The sequence below is a fragment of the Borostomias antarcticus genome (genome assembly GCF_949987555.1).
Source record: "Borostomias antarcticus genome assembly, chromosome: 14".
Taxonomy (NCBI): Eukaryota; Metazoa; Chordata; class Actinopteri; order Stomiiformes; family Stomiidae; genus Borostomias; species Borostomias antarcticus.
In genome coordinates this window covers 19,995,422-20,014,402 of record NC_140247.1, presented here as the reverse complement: position 1 = coordinate 20,014,402, position 18,981 = coordinate 19,995,422, and the positions used below count along the sequence as shown (strand labels likewise).

Below are 18,981 nucleotides of genomic sequence, written 5' to 3'. Positions count from 1 at the left end.
GCTATCCCTTCTCCTATGTGCTGTGGCCACCTGAGTTTGGTGAGAGAGAGTGTGTGTGTGTATGTGTGAGGGAGAGTATACATCTCTCTGTATGCACCCTGACTTTTGTGTGGAGGCGGGGATACAAGGGGGGGGGGGGGGGGGGGGGGGCTCTGGGGAAGGGACAGAGAGGGGGTGTTTCTCTGACCCCCCCCTCGTCTCTATCTCTCCCCTTCTCTCCCTCTCCCTCTCCCTCCGTCTCCGTGGACACAGACGAGGGCTCAGTCCTGCCATGGCCAACACTGCAGAGGAAAGCTCCCCTGTCCCGGCCCGCTTGGAACCGCAGGTGCCTGACCTAGAACCTAGCCCAGAACCAGGCTCGGGCCCCGTCCCCGAGCCCAGCCAGACCCAGAACCAGACCCGGAACCAGACGCCCTCCCCGCCCCGCGGCGACAGAGAGGAGGAAGAGGAGGAGGAGGACGATGACGAAGGGGGAGATTCTACCCCCGGACTGGACGCCCGGTTGGGCCAGGGGGGCACGGACCCAGAGTGGGTGGAGGAGCGCTTCCGGATCGACAGGAAGAAGCTGGAGGCCATGCTGTACGGTGAGTGGGGGCCGGGCTGGCCCGCTTTGTGGATGCGAATCCGTTTGGACCTCGCGAGTTGCCGTACGACCGACCCTTGCTGGATCTCAATCTGAGGGAGGTCGCCTGGGTTGTGCCCAGCTGCGTCAGCCTCCAGACCCCCCAGTGAGCTTACCGTGACGTTCAATCCTTTCAGAATAGGTTCTATCGCTTCTCATTCTGACTCACTCACTTGTACAGTCTGGTTATCAAGGTCGGTTACCTCAGCTGGATTTCTTATATGGCACTAATTCAAACCATGAGTCTCGAGACAGAGCTGCAGAACGATAGTACCAGAGGTGTGTGTGTGTGTGTGTGTGTGTGTGTGTGTGTGTGTGAGTGTGTGTCTGAGGTAGTTGCAGTATCACTGCATAGCAGGTTCCTGGCCAATATCTTCCCTGACACAGCTTTCTGTGTGTAGGTGTTGTTCTTCTACTGCCTACAACCTTGATGTGGTAGCTTCTTCAGAGCTTCCACGCCATTGTAACAATGAGTACGTGAGTGTGTGTGATATAGAGAGAGAGAGAGAGAGGTGTGTGTCTGTTTCTGCGAATTGTGAGTGTCAGTGTGTGTGTGTGTGTGTGTGTGCGTGTGTGAGAGAGAGAGACAGAAAGGGAGATAGAAAGAGATGTGTGTGTTTGTCTGTAATTGTGTGTGTGTGTGTGTGTGTGTGTGTGTGTGCTTGACTCTGTAAGTGTATGTGTCTGTGTGTGATTGTCTCTGTAAGTGTGTGTGTGTGTGTGTGTGTGTGGAGGGGGGGGGGGGGGTAGTGTTGTGAGAGTGTTCAACAGTTCAAACGGAGAGATTTCGACAAACAAACTGAAAGAACGTTCTTTTTCCATGGGAGCTGCTAAGCTGCTGCTAGCCCACTCAGGTTGAAAGTGAGTGGGCTTTAGATGGTTTGAAAACTGCGTTGATGCGTACATATGTGTACATACAGTACATTTTCTTTTTTTGTAAAAGTGTGTCAGCCCGGTTGTTAGGTTCTTGTGAAGGTCCCTGCGTCAGCGCCGTTCCTCTGACGTGATGGGAGGCCTCTGAGGGCCAGCATTCCCCTCTGTCTCCTCCCCTCTCTGTTTGTCGGCCATTCCTTGGCCTTGGCCAGCGTAACCCATGGAGATGTGGAGGGTGGGAGGCGTTCTGGGGGCTAACGACCCTCGCCACCCTCCCCCCCACCACCACATCCAGTCAGTAAATGTCATTGTGAAGCTAAGCTCTTTTAACATGTTTAAAGTTCTACTCCTCAATCCCCCCTTCCGACAAACATGTTGTGACGACACAACGATTAAATGTGCCATGTTTGTGTGAGCTTTGGCAGTTATACGTTTAAAAAAGAAGCACGGGATACACTAAATACACATTAATACTGTATATGTGCTACTTGTATACAGTACGCTGTGTGTTAAGCGTCGGTGTTTAACAGTTAAACCTCTGCGTTTCAGCCCCCAAGCATGGAGACGGCCTGTCAGGTGAAGAGTTCTTTGAGAAAGTAAGTAGTGAACACATTCACAGAGACAAAGAGTGTGCGTGTGTTTGTGTGTGTGTGTGTGTGTGTGTGTGTGTGTGGTCTTGGTCTTACAAAATGATGAGAGATAGTTAGTCAGACAGACTGACAAAGAGTGACAGAGCGATGGAGATATGGGGAGGTACAGTTCTGTGAGACATCAACAAAGAACAGAGCTTTAACCTTAACGTAAAACTCACTTAAATGCCACAGCAAGTTTGCACAAAGGTTTACAAAGGGAAAACACACTCACACACACACACACACACACACACACACACACACACACACACACACACATTGTTAGTCAGCAATTTGGCGTTGTTATGGAGGTTTTGATTGCCTTCTTTGGAATGCAAATGGTGCATTGTATTCTCTGTGTAAGCCAGTGTGTGTGTGTGTGTGTGTGTGTGTGTGTGTGTGTATAGGCTGGTGTTATTCTCGTAGTCAGAAGCATTTCACCCCTTCCTCTTCTTTTTTCACACTCATTTGTTCTCTACTCCTCCTCCTCCTTCTCCTCCTCTCTCCTTCTCCTCCGACCCCTCCTCCTCCTCCCTCTCCTCCTCCTCCTCTCTCCTCCTCCTCCCTCTCCCCCTCCTCCTCCCTCGTCCTCTCTCCTCCTCATTCTCTCCTCCTCCTCCTCCTCCTCCTTCTTCTCTCTCCCCCTCCTCCTCTCTCGTCCTCTCTCCTTCTCCTCTTTCCTCCTCCTCCTCCTCCTCCTCCTCCTTCCTGTCACACAGGTGATGAGAGAAACGTCCACCCAGGTCAAATGGCCGTCCAAGCTGAAGATAGGAGCCAAGTCAAAGAAAGGTGACAAGAACTGATACAAAAGAGCCCATCTATGAGGACGATTCAGCGTCCCATATCTTTTCAACATCTCTTTTTTCTTCAGGCAGTCAGAAAGCCACCCTCTTTTTTTCTGTATGGTTACTCCATGGAATTAGCCTGGGTCCAGACGTTTGAATCCGCTCACTAAAAGTTTGATGATTCTTGAAGTTCTCGAGTTGATAATTGTGTCTGATATCAGGCTGACATGGAATTGCAACATTATCACACTGGATATTTGAATCACTAGTCTTGTCCTTGTATTTGATTTCTTCCTGCATTTTGTTTTAAATGTTTTGCATTTCGCTTTATATGACCTTTTATGTGTTGCACTTTGTCTTGATGCTTTTAACGTCTCATGTAAAGCACTTTGAATTGCCTTGTTGCTGAAATGTGCTATACAAATAAGCGTGCCTTGCCTTGCCTTGTTCTCACACACAACAGACCCCCATGTGAAGGTAGAAGGGAAGAGGTCCAGAGTTCTGGAGGCTAAGAAGATGATTCTAGAACTTCTGGAGACGAAGGTAAGTAAGCTTGCGGATTCTGAACGAAGGCTTTTTCCTCTATTCGATGAAATAACAATATTTTGACAAGTCCCAACATACAAGTCTGATCAATGTGTTTGCTATCAAAAAAAAAAAAAAAATCAGTCTAATTATAATAGATTTTGTGAGAAAAATGTTTTCTCGTGATATGCAAATTAGCACATTTTTAATGAGTATTTACTTGATTTGCATATTTAAATGTGTTTGTCAGTAAAACTTGTAATACAAAAAAATGTTTGTATACATGTTTGCTTTCACTATGATAAGTTTCATTATGATCGGAGTAAAGGAAAAACATGGGTGTCTGGCCTTACTATAACTCACATAACCCACGCATTCAGCATACTGCACTGTACGCTCTTGAAATATGAAAACGCTGAATGGAGGTGAACATGCATGAGCCTCAAGGAAAAGGATCTTAAAAATAGTTGAAAAGAAACTTTTGAGAGGTACCTGGAAGTGGCCAGACGGGAGTTAGCTGACGACAGGGTACTTCTCCCTCTCCTCCTCTCCAGGTGAACAAGGTGACCTTGAAGATGGACGTGGCTCACACAGAGCACTCCCATGTGATCGGGAAAGGGGGCGGGAACATTAAGAAGGTGATGGAGGTCACGTCGTGCCACATCCACTTCCCCGACTCCAACCGGCACAACAGCGCCGGGGAGAAGAGCAACCAGGTACCGTCACTTAGCAACCGGACACGGTGAACGGACCGCACTTATATACAGTAGCGCTTTTATCCAACGGACTGCACTTATGTGGTGATTTTATCCAAAGTGCTTTACAATGGCCCCTCATTCACACATACATTCGCACACCAATGGCGGCAGCTGCCATGCAAGGTGCCAGCCTGCTCATTGGGAACAACTTGGGGTTCAGCCCAAGGACACTTCCATATGTGGACAGGAGTAGCCGGGATTCGAAGCGCCGACCGTACGATCATTGAAAAACCCACTCTATATTCTGAGCTACAGCCACGCCTGGTTATTTAGCAACCAGTACTGTCACTTAGCAGCCTAAATGGTTACTTAGCAACTAGGTGTTGTCACTAAGCAACCAGATGTGGTTTGTGAGGGACCAGGTCAAGTATAATAACAACCAGGTGCCTTCCCATAATAATCACACATTGTTCTTTCAGCCCCAAGTTGTAATGCTTCTCCTGTCCAATCATCTGTCTCCTTTCACTTGTCCTAGGTGTCCATTGCTGGGCCGGCCCAAGGGGTGGAGTCAGCGAGGAGGAGGATCCGAGTGAGTCAACCAGCATCCCAGTTGAGCACACTGTTCACTGTTCACTTCTTCTGACTGTGTGCTGATGGGGTGTGATTCGGGGTGTGTGATTGTGCCTTTACTGTCACCTTAGACCATGTACCGTTGGTCACTACAGTACCTGGGCAAGAGACGCACTTTGAACGCTTGCCCTGTGTGTGTGTGTGTGTGTGTGTGTGTGTGTGTGTGCGTATGTATGTGTGTGCGTGTGCGTGTGTGTGTGCGTGTATGTGTGCGTGCGTGTGTGCGTGTGCGCGTGAATGTGTGTGTGCGTGTGTGTGCGTGTGTGTGTGGGTTAATGTTTACAGTATATTGCTGTGCTTGTTTTTCCATTTGCTCCCTGCACCCCCACCCCCCCCCCTCAGGACCTCCAGCCCCTGGTTCTGACCTTCGACCTGCCGGTGGGCGTGGTTCCCCTGGCGGTGCAGGACGCAGCTTCCCCGGTGGTCCAGCAGGTGGCGCAGGCGCTGGGCGTGAGCGTGAGCTTCCGGGCTCCGCCCCCGCTCTACGGCAGCTGCTGCGTGGTCCGGGGGCTGCAGGGGAACGCCACCGCCGTCAAGGTGAGTGGGACGCACACACACACACACACACACACGTGCACACACACACACGCAGATGTAGACACATACATGTACATGTATACACACACACATGCGCGCGCACACACATGCACATACACACACACACACACACACGACACATCTCTCCATCTTTCTTAAGCCTAGTTTATACTAAATTAATAAATTAAATTAACTTTGACATTCCTTTTCTGGAATATGTAGGGGTGGTTCGTATGCCCACCTCCCTTGTTCCCTGTAAAGCGCATTGTGTTGCCTCTGGGTATGAAATGCGCTATACAAATAAAGCTTTGATTGATTGATTGACTTCAGTACCCCCCCCCCTCCCCTCAAGTTTGTCTCTTGCCAGGCTGCTTTTGTAAATGAGAATTAGTTCTTAATGGCTTGCCTGGTTAAATACAGGTTAAATCAAAATAAAAACACTGTGTAACACAAGCTGTGGCTCATGGCTCATGATGATGCCCAGAGCAGCACACCTTGGGCCATGAGCCATAGCTTGTCTTATTCAAGATTCAAGATTCAAGATTCCTTTTATTCATCACATGTAATGTAATGTACGGTGTACAGTCACAGTGAAATGCTGCTGCCGGCTCCAAGATGATGCTTAATACAGAAAAACTCTTATACTCAATTTCCAAATTAGACATTTACAAGTTGCAGATTTACAATTTGCAAAAATTACACTTATACAGTATAAGCTAGGCTTTATACATATACTTCACATTCACTCTGTATCTCACTGTATCTCCATTACTGTCTCATACTACCTCTCTACCTCCCTCTCTCTCCCTCTCTCTCTCTCTTTCTCTCTCTCTACCCCCTCTCTCTCTCTCTACCCCCCTCTCTCCCTCTCTACCCCCCTTTCTCCCCCTCTCTCTCTACCCCCCTCTCTCTCCCCCCCCCCCCCTCTCTCTCCCTCTCTCTCTCTACCCCCCTCTCTCTCCCCCTCTCTCTGTCTCCCCCCCTCTCTCTCTCTCTCTCCCCCCCCCCTCTGTCTCTCCCTCCTTCTCTCCCCCTCTCTCCCCCCTCTCCCTCTCTCTCTCTCTCTCTCTCTCTCTCTCTCCCTCTCTTTCTTCCTTTTAACTTCACTTTCCTTTGTGTTTCAGTTACAGTCACTTAACAGACACTTTTATCCAAACGACTTACAATAATTGCATTTAATGTAGTTAGTCAGTGTGCTACTATTCGCCATAACTCACAAGCAGGGGTGTAATGGAGGGTAAACCCAAATGAACTCAGTTTACCCTCCTCTTTAAAATAAGTCTTTTTACTCAGCTATTTTCGGATCGACTGCATTAAGCAACTAGAATGGCTTTAATTTATTTGATAGCTTTAGAATTTAGAGCTTTAATAATACAATAGTAGGCTACTATTAATGCACAATTATATATAGATTAGATTAAAATGGCATGAATGGTATTTGAATTAGTAATAAAAAGCATGAAAAGTAGGCCAGAGCATTATCAAAAGGGATATAAGAAAACAAAAGACAAAAGTACATAACAGGTCCACTCAAGATCTGTGTAGTCAAAGGGAGCAGTTAGACCTTACTTCCTGTTCGCATGGCGTTGCGTTGTCATTGAGTGGCGACCATGTTAAATTCTGCTTATTGACGTATAGGTGAGACGAGGAAATGCACTTTCATTATTTTAGGATGTCCGCTAACCAAGGAAGCCAAAGCATATCCATGGCAACGAACGTGCCTTCTATCTAGCTATCCAATCACAGCTGTGCGACGGAAGCGACGGCGTCTGTGACATTAGATAGTTTGGTAGGCGCAAGACACCCCTGTCCGACACAAAAAAGTGTTGACAGTGACGTCATTTCTGTCAGTCGACACTTTCAAAAGTGTTGTACGATGAAGTATAAATTGTCCTTAAGAGCAAAATCTAGTGCTGAAGCCAGAGTGCAAGAGCGGCATCGGTACCACCCAGCAGGCTAGTCCGAACCGGGGTCCCCTGGGCGAGCTACCGACCCTTCCTCTGACACTCCGCCCCCCCCCCCCAGAAAGCGGCGTGCGTGCTGATGGAGCTGCTGCTCGGCCCAGAGGCCGGGGGTCAGGCCGGGGGCGTGACGGTGACCTGCCAGCTGGATGTGACCTCCCAGCAGCACCTGTTCCTGCTGGGCCAGAGTGGCGCCCACTTCCTGGCCGTGATGCAGCAGACCCAGACCCAGATCGTCCTGCCGGACCTCGCCGCCCCACAGGGCCCCGCCCCCCTGCTCATCCAGGGCAGCCCAGAGGGGGTGTGTCAGGCCCGGCAGCAGCTCATGGTGAGAGGCGGGAGGGACGAGGGGGTATGATGAGGGGGTTGATGATGGGGTCGGGTCGAAGGTCACACCTCCGCAACCTTTCACGCACGTCACTGCCTGTTGTTGTGTTGTTGTCGTCCTGTCGCCGCGGCTGCAGGACTGTCTCCCGGTGTGTCTGATGTTCGACCTGCGGCCGGGCGGAGAGGTGGATCCGCGTCAGCTGGCCCAGATGATGCAAAGCCTGGGGGTCTTCATCAGCGTCAAGCCCAAAGTCAAACAGACGGCCAAGGTGACTACATTACCCACATCTGCTCTCCCAGCTGTGTGAAAAGAAACTTGAACAATCATCCCCCTGATGGAGGCAATTGATGCCGACGTACGTTGGGTGAGCCATTATGGCAGAGCTGTGAGAATAAATGCTTTTAAACTTTACTATCCTAAGAGATTAAGTGCCTTGGAGTTTTTCAGTAGGTCTATTTTTAACCTACTCTCTTGTTGATTTTAACCGCACTTGAATATGTTTCCCGGTCTGGGATCTGTAGTCTTTAATGCCGTAATGCTATCTGTCGGGTAATGGCGTGGTTTGGTGTGTTGGACTACGTTTCCCAGTCCGTGGTGGTGAAGGGCCTGGAGAGGAACGTGGCCAGTCTGTACGAGGCCCGCCGCCTCCTGCTGGGCCTGGACTCCACAGCCAAGATGACCCCTGACCCCGCGTTGCCTGGCAACGGGCTGACCAATTACTGGCTCAACATGCTGCTACAGCAGATGCATCTCACCGACCAAGGTGAGAGAGAGAGAGAGAGAGAGAGAGACTGACAGACTGACAGATGGAAAAAGAAAGTCAGAGCGAGAGGAAGTGTGTGCGTCTGTGCGCGTGTGTGTGTGTGCGCGCGTGTGTGTGTGTGTGTATTTTGCCACTCCTTATCTAACAGCTCATATCAGAGTAATCAACCCGACTTGTTCCTCAGGATACGCGCCCCCCTCTGAACCAGTGATTGGCCCTCACCTGCAGATGAAGCCCCGCCCCTCACCCCCTCCAGGCCTGGCTCCTCCCTGTGAGGAAGTGAGGATGGCTCTGAAGGGGACAGACTGTCGACCTCTGGAGAAGGTCAGAGGGGACAGAGAAACACCATTAAATAAGGTTAAACTAACAACCAAGACAACCAATGAAATCTCTCTTTTGTCCCTCAGATCCTGGAGAATGAGGACCAGTCTGGCCAATCAGAGGATGAGGGCCCGGGGCCAATGGTGTCGGAGCTCAGCGATGTGATGGGCAGGATGGGGATGATGAGTCGCAGAGGGAGCCTCCAGGGTCCTGAGGTCCACCGGGTTCTCAACCTGGGCAGACGCCATTCCACAGGCCAGGCGGTGACCTTCAGGTGACCTGCACACGCACACACACACACACACACACACGCGTACGCACGCACACACACACACACACACACACACACACACACACACACACACGTACGCACGCACACACACACACACACACACACACACACACACACACGTACGCACGCACACACACACACACACACACACACACACAGGTATGCACGCACACACACACACAGGCACACACACACGCACACACACACACACACACACACACACACACACGTAGGCATGCTCACACACACACATGCACACACACTCATGCTCAGCATTTTCTCTCATGCAAAATTGCAAAGACTGAAAAATGAGATATAGAATACATTGTTTACAGTATGTAGCCTTATCTTTTCTTGATCCACCTTTAGCTTCTATTCTATCTATTTTGGTCTGTATTTGCCCTGAGGAATACACCTGCAAACGGGGCCATTTTTTAAACATTTTCTAATACCAACACTGTTCTGCTTAGCTGTAGTAAAACCAGCAAGGGACTACTGTTAGAGAGAGAGGGAGAGGGAGGGGGAGAGAGAGAAGGAGGGAGAGGAGGTTAGAGAGAGAAAGAAAGAGAGAGGGAGGGAGAGGGAGGGAGAGGGAGGGAGAGAGAGAAAGAAAGAGAGAGGGAGAGAGAGGGAGGGAGAGAGAGAAAGAAAAAGAGAGGGAGAGAGGAAGATGGAGGGAGAGAGAGGGAGAGAGGGAGACGGAGAAAGAGTCTCATTAAGTCTCCAGTCCAGGGAGACAGTTTACCAAGTATCAGGGGCCAGTTGCACAAAACACCTCAATTTAATATTTCCCTTAAGTTCTGACTTAAGGTTTCCTTAAAATAATATCTGTTGCACAAACACCCTTAAGTATTCCCCGTATGGTTTCCTTAAGATGTCCCTCAAGTATTTAAAGTTTTCTACTTATCTCGGTCTAATAACCTACTTAGGAGTCCCTTAACGTCCGTTAAAGACACAAAAGACCTTAGCAAGCAAAATAAGGGAAAAAACGTAAGGGACCTCTACCCCAACCTTAACTAAGTCACATGGCTGCGCTTATGAACATAAACGATGGAAATCGCGTCCCAAGAAAAGTGTTCCGCGACAGGGAGAACCCACTAGACACTCTTAGTGAGGAGCAACTGATATTTCATTACAGATTTGATCGACAGTCCATTTTTTTCGTCACAGCGTCGCAGGACGTTCCAGTGTAGTGTTGTGACAGATAGCCGGTCACGTGCAAGCAAACCAATGGTCACCATGGAAACTACAATTTTACTGCTGTAACATCTCTTTCCTTGTATGAAAATCCTTAACGTTTCTCCTTAGCTAAGGAAACCTTGTAAGGGATTCTGTGCAACACCCTTAAGTAATTCCCTTAACTAAGGGGAAATTAACCCTTAAGGGTCATACTTAAGGGGAAAACAGGGATGTTTTGTGCAACCGGCCCCAGGCCTATGAAAAGGCCTCCCGGTTGTGCGGCTCTGGACCTGACCTCGTCTGTCCCTCCTCTGCATCCAGGCTGCTGAACGGAGAGATGGAGGGAGGGAGGAGTGAGAGACGCCCCAGTCTGAGGAGGGAGGTGACGCACGTTCAGGGCGCTCTCCAACACTTGTCGAAAGCTGAGGTGAGGACCGACAGTACAGGATGACAATTATGTATCTTTGTTCAATTTGTAAACACATTTGTACATACATGACTCAGGCTCCCGATACTCTGGTGCTACATGTTGACTGGCGTTTAAAAAAATCCTTTGCAGTATTAATTTCCAAGAATTGGATCTTCTTGTTCTTTTCTTGTTGTTGTCGTCTTACTTGTCCACTCGTTCTCGTCTCAAATCAAAGGTTACCGCGGGGTATAATTGAGTTTATCCCCACGGTAATGAATGCATGGCAGCTGGAGCCAGCATCTGTTCAGACACTTCATCAGGTTTGCTCTCCCTGAGGGGCGGAGGACGTCAGAGACAAACTCATTTTGTTCTCTGTGTACCTTCTTCATTTCCTGTTCCCTGTCTTCGCAGGATTTTGATTACGAGAAGAAGAAACTTCTGGCAACCCGAGGTTAGAGCTTTTAAGTGTTTTATTCTGGGACTCCCACACAGGCTCGATTTGCTCCTGGACTCCCAATTATGCATTTCGGATGAGTTTTTAACCCCTAAAGGCTTGAGTACGTGTGAATGAAAGTGGAAAAAGCTACTTAACTGAGGAAATGTATGGGAAATGCTGAGGCTATAAAAGAGTAATTTTCATGGTTTTACTTAAGGTTCTGCCAGACAGAATGTTTTTTATTTGTTGGAATGTCGCGGTAAGGGATACATCCAGGCTGCAATTGTAGTAATAATTTGTTCTTAATGGTTTTGCTTGGTTAAATAAAGGTTAAATAAAAAATTAAGCGTTGCACCAGACCACCACTGAGTAATCAGGGGAGCAATTTAACCGCTGCACCTGGCCGAATCCTGGCACACATGCCTGAATAGGTCACTTCCTGTCTATGGCTAGAGACAAGGCAGCTCTGGTTTGTTATTCAAACCAACGATGGAGGGAACACATTACTGTGTTATTGGACGCCAATGAATTGATAGAGGGGACCGATTTAAGCGCTGCACACTGCCAGAGAGGTGATGAAAGGGACCCATTTATGGCCGCACTGTGCCAATGTTATAATGGAGGACCATTGCTACTCCCACTGAATACACACAATCGATACTAATAGGCACATATGTCGCATGCACACGTGCGCACACACACACACGCACGCACACACACACAAACACACACGCACACACACACACACACACAAATACGTACGCACACATACACACACACGCACATACTCGCACACACACACACACACACACACACACACACACACACACACACACACACACACACACACACAGTCTCTCTCCTATCTATCATTCAGAATGAGGGAGATTCTACAGGGATTTCGCCAAATGCCGCTACATTTCCTCTGTGTACTGTAGTTTTATGGAATTATGAATTAGAAGTCTGAATGAGCCATCTGCCTCTTGGTCATTAAGATATCCATATGTCTTTCTATGAGACATACGCTCACATTATCACACGCACACACACACACACACACACACACACACACACACACACACACACACACACACACACACACACACACACAGTGTCGGTTTACGTTCCAGTGAACCAAGGTAACTCTTTCAAATTCAAATGAGCTTTATTGGCACGATAGGTGAAAAGAACCCACATTGCCAAAGCAGTACATAAAATCAACATTGAAAAAATCAACATTCAGATTATGTATAAATAAATAAAAAGTGAGTGTGAGGGTGTGTTATCTCCGACAGTGAAGGGTTTGGGTTGCTGCGAGTTTAGCTCCCATACCCAGACCCAGCCCCGCGGAGTGAGTATCAGTGATTATGTGATAGTAATTATGTGTTTGTGTATAAAAACATAACATAACATACACAACAAAACATGAAGCTATATATCAACAATACAATCAAAAACATTTAACAATAGTTCAATTTATAATATAATAACATGGGGAGCTGGCAATATCCTTCAGATGTTATCACTGAGATGTTTGCTATACAGTAGAACTTGTTTCCCTTAACGTATGAGAACAGTCAACATATTTAGCAGCTAATACTGCACACTGACGTTTCTCTCCACATAAATATGTCAGTTTCTCAGGATCAGGGAGGTGAATAAACTCAGGATATATATTATTTATTTTATCAAAGAAAATCTCTCTTAAATATTTATATTTCTCACAATATAATAAGAAGTGAGATTCTGTTTCAACATCTCCCTGATGACGTAGAAGTGAACACAGCCTGGCCTCCTTGGGTAGCCAGTACTGCCTGCGGCGGCCTGGTTCTATGGCCAGGCTGTGTCCGCTCAGTCTGGACCCTGGTTCTATGGCCAGGCTGTGTCCGCTCAGTCTGGACCCTGGTTCTATGGCCAGGCTGTGTCCGCTCAGTCTGGACCCTGGTTCTATGGCCAGGCTGTGTCCGCTCAGTCTGGACCCTGGTTCTATGGCCAGGCTGTGTCCGCTCAGTCTGGACCCTGGTTCTATGGCCAGGCTGTGTCCGCTCAGTCTGGACCCTGGTTCTATGGCCAGGCTGTGTCCGCTCAGTCTGGACCCTGGTTCTATGGCCAGGCTGTGTCTGCTCAGTCTGGACCCTGGTTCTATGGCCAGGCTGTGTCCGCTCAGTCTGGACCCTGGTTCTATGGCCAGGCTGTGTCTGCTCAGTCTGGACCTTGTCAACGTTTCCCGCAGTCTTCTATCAGTCACTGCAGTCAAGTATCCTGCTACCGTGTACTCTCTGTTTAGGGTCAAATAGAAATCTAACTTACTTTGTGATTTGGTGGTTTCATGGTGATTTGATATAGGCTACTTCTTTTTGTTTTGAGATGATTTGGTAACTCTTTCTCTCTCTACTACTGCATCGTCCATGGGCATCGTCACACGTGACATCGTCATCGATGACATCGTCACACTTGCCCATGAGGACCTGACAGCAGACAGACCCAGTCAGACTGTGCCCATCTGAGCTATATCTCTCTCTATCTCTGTCTCTATCTCTCTCTACAGTATCTCTGTCTCTATATCTGTCTCTGTCTCTTCCTCTATCTCTGTCTCTCTATCTGTCTCTGTCTCTTCCTCTATCTCTGTCTCTATATCTTTCTCTGTCTCTTCCTCTATCTCTGTCTATCTCTTCCTCTATCTCTGTCTCTATCTCTGCCTCTATCTCTGTCTCTGCCTCTATCTATCTCTGTCTCTATCTGTCTCTGTCTCTGTCTCTATCTGTCCCTATCTATCTCTGTCTCTATCTGTCTCTGTCATCTGTCTCTGTCATCTGTCTGTCTCTATCTCTGTCTCTGTCTCTGTCTCTGTCTCTGTCTCTGTCTCTGTCTCTGTCTTTGTCTCTGTCTCTGTCTCTGTCTCTGTCTCTGTCTCTGTCTCTGTCTGTCTCTGTCTCTGTCTCTGTCTCTGTCTCTGTCTCTGTCTCTGTCTCTGTCTCTGTCTCTATCTCTGTCTCTATCTATCTATCTCTATCTCTGTCTCTGTCTCTATCTCTGTCTATCTGGCTCTGGCTCTATCTGTCTCTATCTCTGTCTGTCTCTATCTATCTCTATCTGTCCCTATCTCTGTCTCTATCTATCTCTATCTCTGTCTCTGTCTCTATCTCTGTCTATCTGGCTCTGGCTCTATCTGTCTCTATCTCTGTATCTATCTGGCTCTATCTGTCCCTATCTCTGTCTCTATCTGGCTCTAGCTCTATCTGTCTCTATCTCTGTCTCTGTCTCTATCTGTCCAATTCTCTGTCTCTATCTGTCTCTATCAGTCCCTATCTGTCTCTATCTCTGTCTCTATCTGTCTCTGTCTCTATCTGTCCCTATCTCTGTCTCTATGTGGCTCTATATCTATCTCAGTTTCTATCTCTGTCTCTATCTGTCTCTGGCTCTATCTGGCTCTATCTCTATCTATCTCTGCTTCTATCTCTGTCTCTATCTGTCTCTGGCTCTATCTGTCCAATTATCTGTCTCTATCTGTCCCTATCTCTGTCTCTATCTGTCTCTGTCTCTCTCTGTCCCTATATCTGTCTCTATCTCTGTTTCTATCTCTGTCTCTCTCTGTCTCTGTCTCTCTCTGTCCCTATATCTGTCTCTATCTGTCTCTATCTCTGTTTCTATCTCTGTCTCTCTCTGTCTCTGTCTCTATCTGTCCCTATATCTGTCTCTATCTAGCTCTATCTCTGTTTCTATCTCTATCTCTATCTGTCTCTGTCTCTATCTGTCCCTATATCTGTCTCTATCTGGCTCTATATCTGTCTCTATCTGTCTCTGTCTCTATCTGTCCCTATCTCTGTCTCTATCTGGCTCTATCTCTGTTTCTATCTCTGTCTCTATCTGTCTCTGGCTCTATCTGGCTCTGTTTCTATCTCTGTCTCTATCTGTCCCTATCTCTGTCTCTGTCTCTATCTGTCTGTCTTTTCAGCACTTCATTAAATCTGCTACATTCCAGTAATGGAACTGCATTCTCTAATCTATCTGCATTATTCAGCACCTGCAAACACAGCTCACCAATTACACCTCTGTCTGCCAAGAGAGGTGTGTGTGTGTGTGTTTATCTGAGATATGTGTGTGTCTTAGAAACAAGGAGTGCTTGTTTTTCACTTTCTTGGACCCAAATTAATCCCTTTGCTAGACTAGTAAGCACTTGGCTGCAGATTCTCCACGGAAATGACCAAGTCTAAGCCCCAGGCTAGACGATACTGAGGAAGGCAGCCTATTGTGTTTCATCTACAGTATGTGTCGGCGTAAATTGTATGAATCTGTGAACACATACTGTATGTACAGTATATGGTTGTCTATATGTGTGTTTGTACATGTCAAAGTCAAAGTCAAATGTATTTATATACGGTAGCACATGTTCATACAAGAAAATATAGCACACTGCTCTACAGAATAAATAAAAACACAGTAGTTGGTATTAAGAAAAGTGAAATAAGAAAATAGAACAGGATGGAACATATATGGTAAAAGAAGAATATAAAAAACAGTAAAAAAAAAAAAAAGAAGAAGAAGAAAATAAAATAATATTCAAATTGAGTAAAACTACATGATAAAAGTGAGATTAAAAAGGTATGTCTTAAGATCTCGCTTAAAAGTTCCCAGTTTCAGCCATTCTTAGGTTTTCTGGCAGGGTATTCTGTGGCTCCCAATGTCTCTTGGTCCTGGCTCCAGGGATAGTTCAATGTCTCTTGGTCCTGGCTCCAGGGATAGTTCAATGTCTCTTGGTCCTGGCTCCAGGGATAGTTCAATGTCTCTTGGTCCTGGCTCCAGGGATAGTTCAATGTCTCTTGGTCCTGGCTCCAGGGATAGTTCAATGTCTCTTGGTCCTGGCTCCAGGGATAGTTCAAAGCTCAGTGCCACTGGGCCCTCAGGGACCGACATGTTCCTATCTGCATACGTGGGTTTGTTTTCAAGGTTCCAGGTGGTTTACAAGATACATATTTTTATGTGTGTGTGTGTGTTTGTGTTCTAGTTGTGCTGACCTCTGACCCCACATGTCCCCTCCCAGCCATGCAGAGGAAGCCGGTGGTGACGGAGGTTCAGACCCCCACTGACACCTGGAGCGGCCTGGGGTTCTCCAAGTCCATGCCTGCCGAGGCCATCATGGAGCTGCGCAACATTAGCCGCCGCAGTTACAAACCCTACCTGAACAGCAATGGACAACCACAGGTAACACACACACACACACACGCACACACACACACACACACACACACCATCTGTCCCCTCCTGCGTTGGTGGGGTTTTAGGCAGCCCGGTGTCTGCCGCAGGAACCAGCCAGTCAGAGAGAAGCAGAGTAATGTGAGATAATGATGTGAGATGTGAGAGGTCCGATGACTCCGGTGGTTTTCTCCTGCGAGGAGGAGGAGGAGGAATTAGGAATCCGACGGTGTGGTCTGTCTGGGCACTTCGGTTATTGGCATAGGAAGCAGCACGCCACGTTGGAGGAAGGGCAGAAACTTGTTTGGAAACATGATTATTCTCATTACTGCTCTTGAGAAATGAAAATGGAGGAAAGGAGCAGACGAGAGGAAATAAACCCTGAGCACCAATTACCCACATTGTCTTCTCCACTCAGCAGGACGGGAGAGAGAGAGAGAGAGAGAGAGAGAGAGAGAGAGAGAGGATAGAGAGAGAGAGGGAGAGAGAGAGGGAGAGAGAGAGGGAGAGAGGGAGAGAGGGAGAGAGGGAGAGAGAGAGAGGGAGGGAGAGAGAGAGAGAGAGAGAGGGAGAGAGAGAGAGAGAGAGAGAGGGAAAAAGAGAGGGAAAAAGAGAGAGAGAGAGATAGAGAGAGAGAGGGGGGGGATATAAAGGAGGATAATAATAATAATTGAAAGGACAGAGAAGAGAAGGAAGAGTGAAAGCTGAGAGCCAAAACGAGGACGATGAGGATGAAGATGATAAACAGTTTAATTGCACTGCCTGCCCCTCTCTCCTTCTCTCTCTCCCTCCTCTATCTCTCACTCTTTCTCTCTCTCCCTCCTTCTCTCTCTCACTCTTTCTCTCCCTCCTTCTCTCTCTCTACCTCTCTCTCTCTCCGTCCTTCTCTCTTAACTTTCTCTCCCTCCTTCTCTCTCTCTCTACCTCTCTCTTTCTCCCTCCTTCTCTCTTCACTCTTTCTCTCCCTCTCTCTCTCTCTCCCTCCTTCTCTCTTCACTCTCTCTCCCTCTCTCTCTCTCTCCCTCTCTCTCTCCCTCCTTCCCTCTCTCTCTCTCCATCCTTCTCTCTTTCCCTCCCTCCTTCTCTCTCTCTCCCTCTCTCTCTCTCTCCCTACTTCTCTCCCTCTCTCTCTCTCCCTCCTTCTCTCTCTCTTTCTGCAGACATGGGCTTCTCAGCCCGGCAAGGAGAGGATGAGTAACGGGAGCGACTCGGAGAACTGGCGATACAGACGAGGATCCGCATCTTCCTCCTCTCCCTCCTCCTCCTCCTCTTCCTCCCCCTCCTCCTCCTCCTCCTCCTCCTCGGCCTGTGCCTTCCCCACGTTTACGTCCTCGTCAAACGGAGCGCGGACAGACAACAGCTGTGAGTGTGTTTATTTGGAGAATGTGTACCGGATTACACGCTATCCGAGCCGCGGGCGGAACTCTCTGGAAAAACGGAAAAACGTTGCCTATACCGGGATTACGCCGCGTTAACGTAGCTTCGCTCCGTCTTAAATTTGCCATCTTTCCATCCTGCCCCCCCCCCATCTCGTCTGTTCTCCTCGCCCCCTGACCCCTGACCCCTAGCGGAGAGCTTCCTGAGCAGCAGTAACTACTTTGAGGGCGTGTCCTCGATCAGGGCTTTGGGCGGTGCCCAGCGGAGCCCCTCCCCCCAGCCCGTAGACGACCTCCCTGAGCTGCTGTGCCAGCTGGGCCTGGGGAAATACACACACGTGTTTGAGCAACAAGAGGTTTTGATACCGTAGAGCACACACACACACACACACGCACACGCACACGCACACGCACACGCACACACACACACGCACATGCGCACACACACACACACACACATGCGCAGAAACACATGGACTGATAGATACATACACACCCTCACATATATACATACACACATACAGTAACACACACATGCAAACACACACACACACACACACACACACACACACACACACACACACACACACACACACACACACACACACACTCACACACACTGATGTACCATGATCCCTACTCACCAGATTGACTACCAGACCTTCCTCACTCTGTCTGATGAAGACCTGAAGGAAGTGGGCGTGTCCACATTTGGAGCCAGGAGGAAGATGATATTGGCTATTTCAGGTAAGTGACATATGATACATCTGTCTGTGTGTGTGTGTGTATATGTGTGTGTGTGCGTGCGCGTGTGTGTGCGTGTGTGTGTGTGCGTGTGTGTACTGCTGTAAGAAAAAAAAACATCTGCATGCATGAGGAACAATGATAGAATATCTATTTGTCCATCCCTCTGTCTGTCTCTCCATCTCTCCTCGTCTTCCTCACTCCGTCCACCCAGACCTGATGAAGAGCAAGAGGAAGCTTCTGGAAACGCCCGCAGTGAAGCCCGGGTACCTGGAAGGCGGTGCAAGTGGCAGGCTTCCACCAATCATGGACGTGGAGGTGGCTGCTCAAAGCAATCGCTGGTGAGAGCTGCTGTCAATCAACTCTCGACTGCTACTTTAGACCCAAGACCCAAACCACAAGGTCCAGCTGCAGTTGAGCTGAATAACATCATCCTGACAGGTTGAAGGTCGCATGGAAACAGATCTACAACCCGAGAGACCATGCCTTAATTGGACCAGACATAATTGGGGATTCAAACGAACTCCTCTCACTACATGTGCATTTAAAACATCACTCTGTTCCGGCCTGTCTTGTCCTTAGACAGTCCCTATTATGCAAGCCTTCACTCTGCCCCTGTGATGCTGATGGTGATTGACAGATGGTTCATCCAATCACCTGCCAAGTATTTTTGAAAG

General features: G+C 48.2%; 1 protein-coding gene across 1 annotated transcript; it reads left to right on the top strand.

Annotated features, from left to right (window-relative positions):
• Positions 1-271: 271 nt before the first annotated feature.
• On the top strand, positions 272-18,649 carry bicc2 (bicaudal C homolog 2; the record flags this gene model as incomplete). The annotated part of the gene is made up of 19 exons (XM_084448683.1): positions 272-584; positions 2,045-2,091; positions 2,847-2,916; positions 3,376-3,455; positions 3,992-4,153; positions 4,671-4,724; positions 5,108-5,302; positions 7,328-7,591; positions 7,728-7,859; positions 8,180-8,354; positions 8,539-8,678; positions 8,762-8,949; positions 10,468-10,573; positions 10,967-11,006; positions 16,033-16,193; positions 17,345-17,546; positions 17,753-17,916; positions 18,208-18,307; positions 18,519-18,649. The coding sequence occupies 19 exons, from the start codon at positions 272-274 to the stop codon at positions 18,647-18,649; spliced, it is 2,724 nt and encodes a 907-aa protein (XP_084304809.1).
• Between the last annotated feature and the right edge of the window lie 332 nt (positions 18,650-18,981).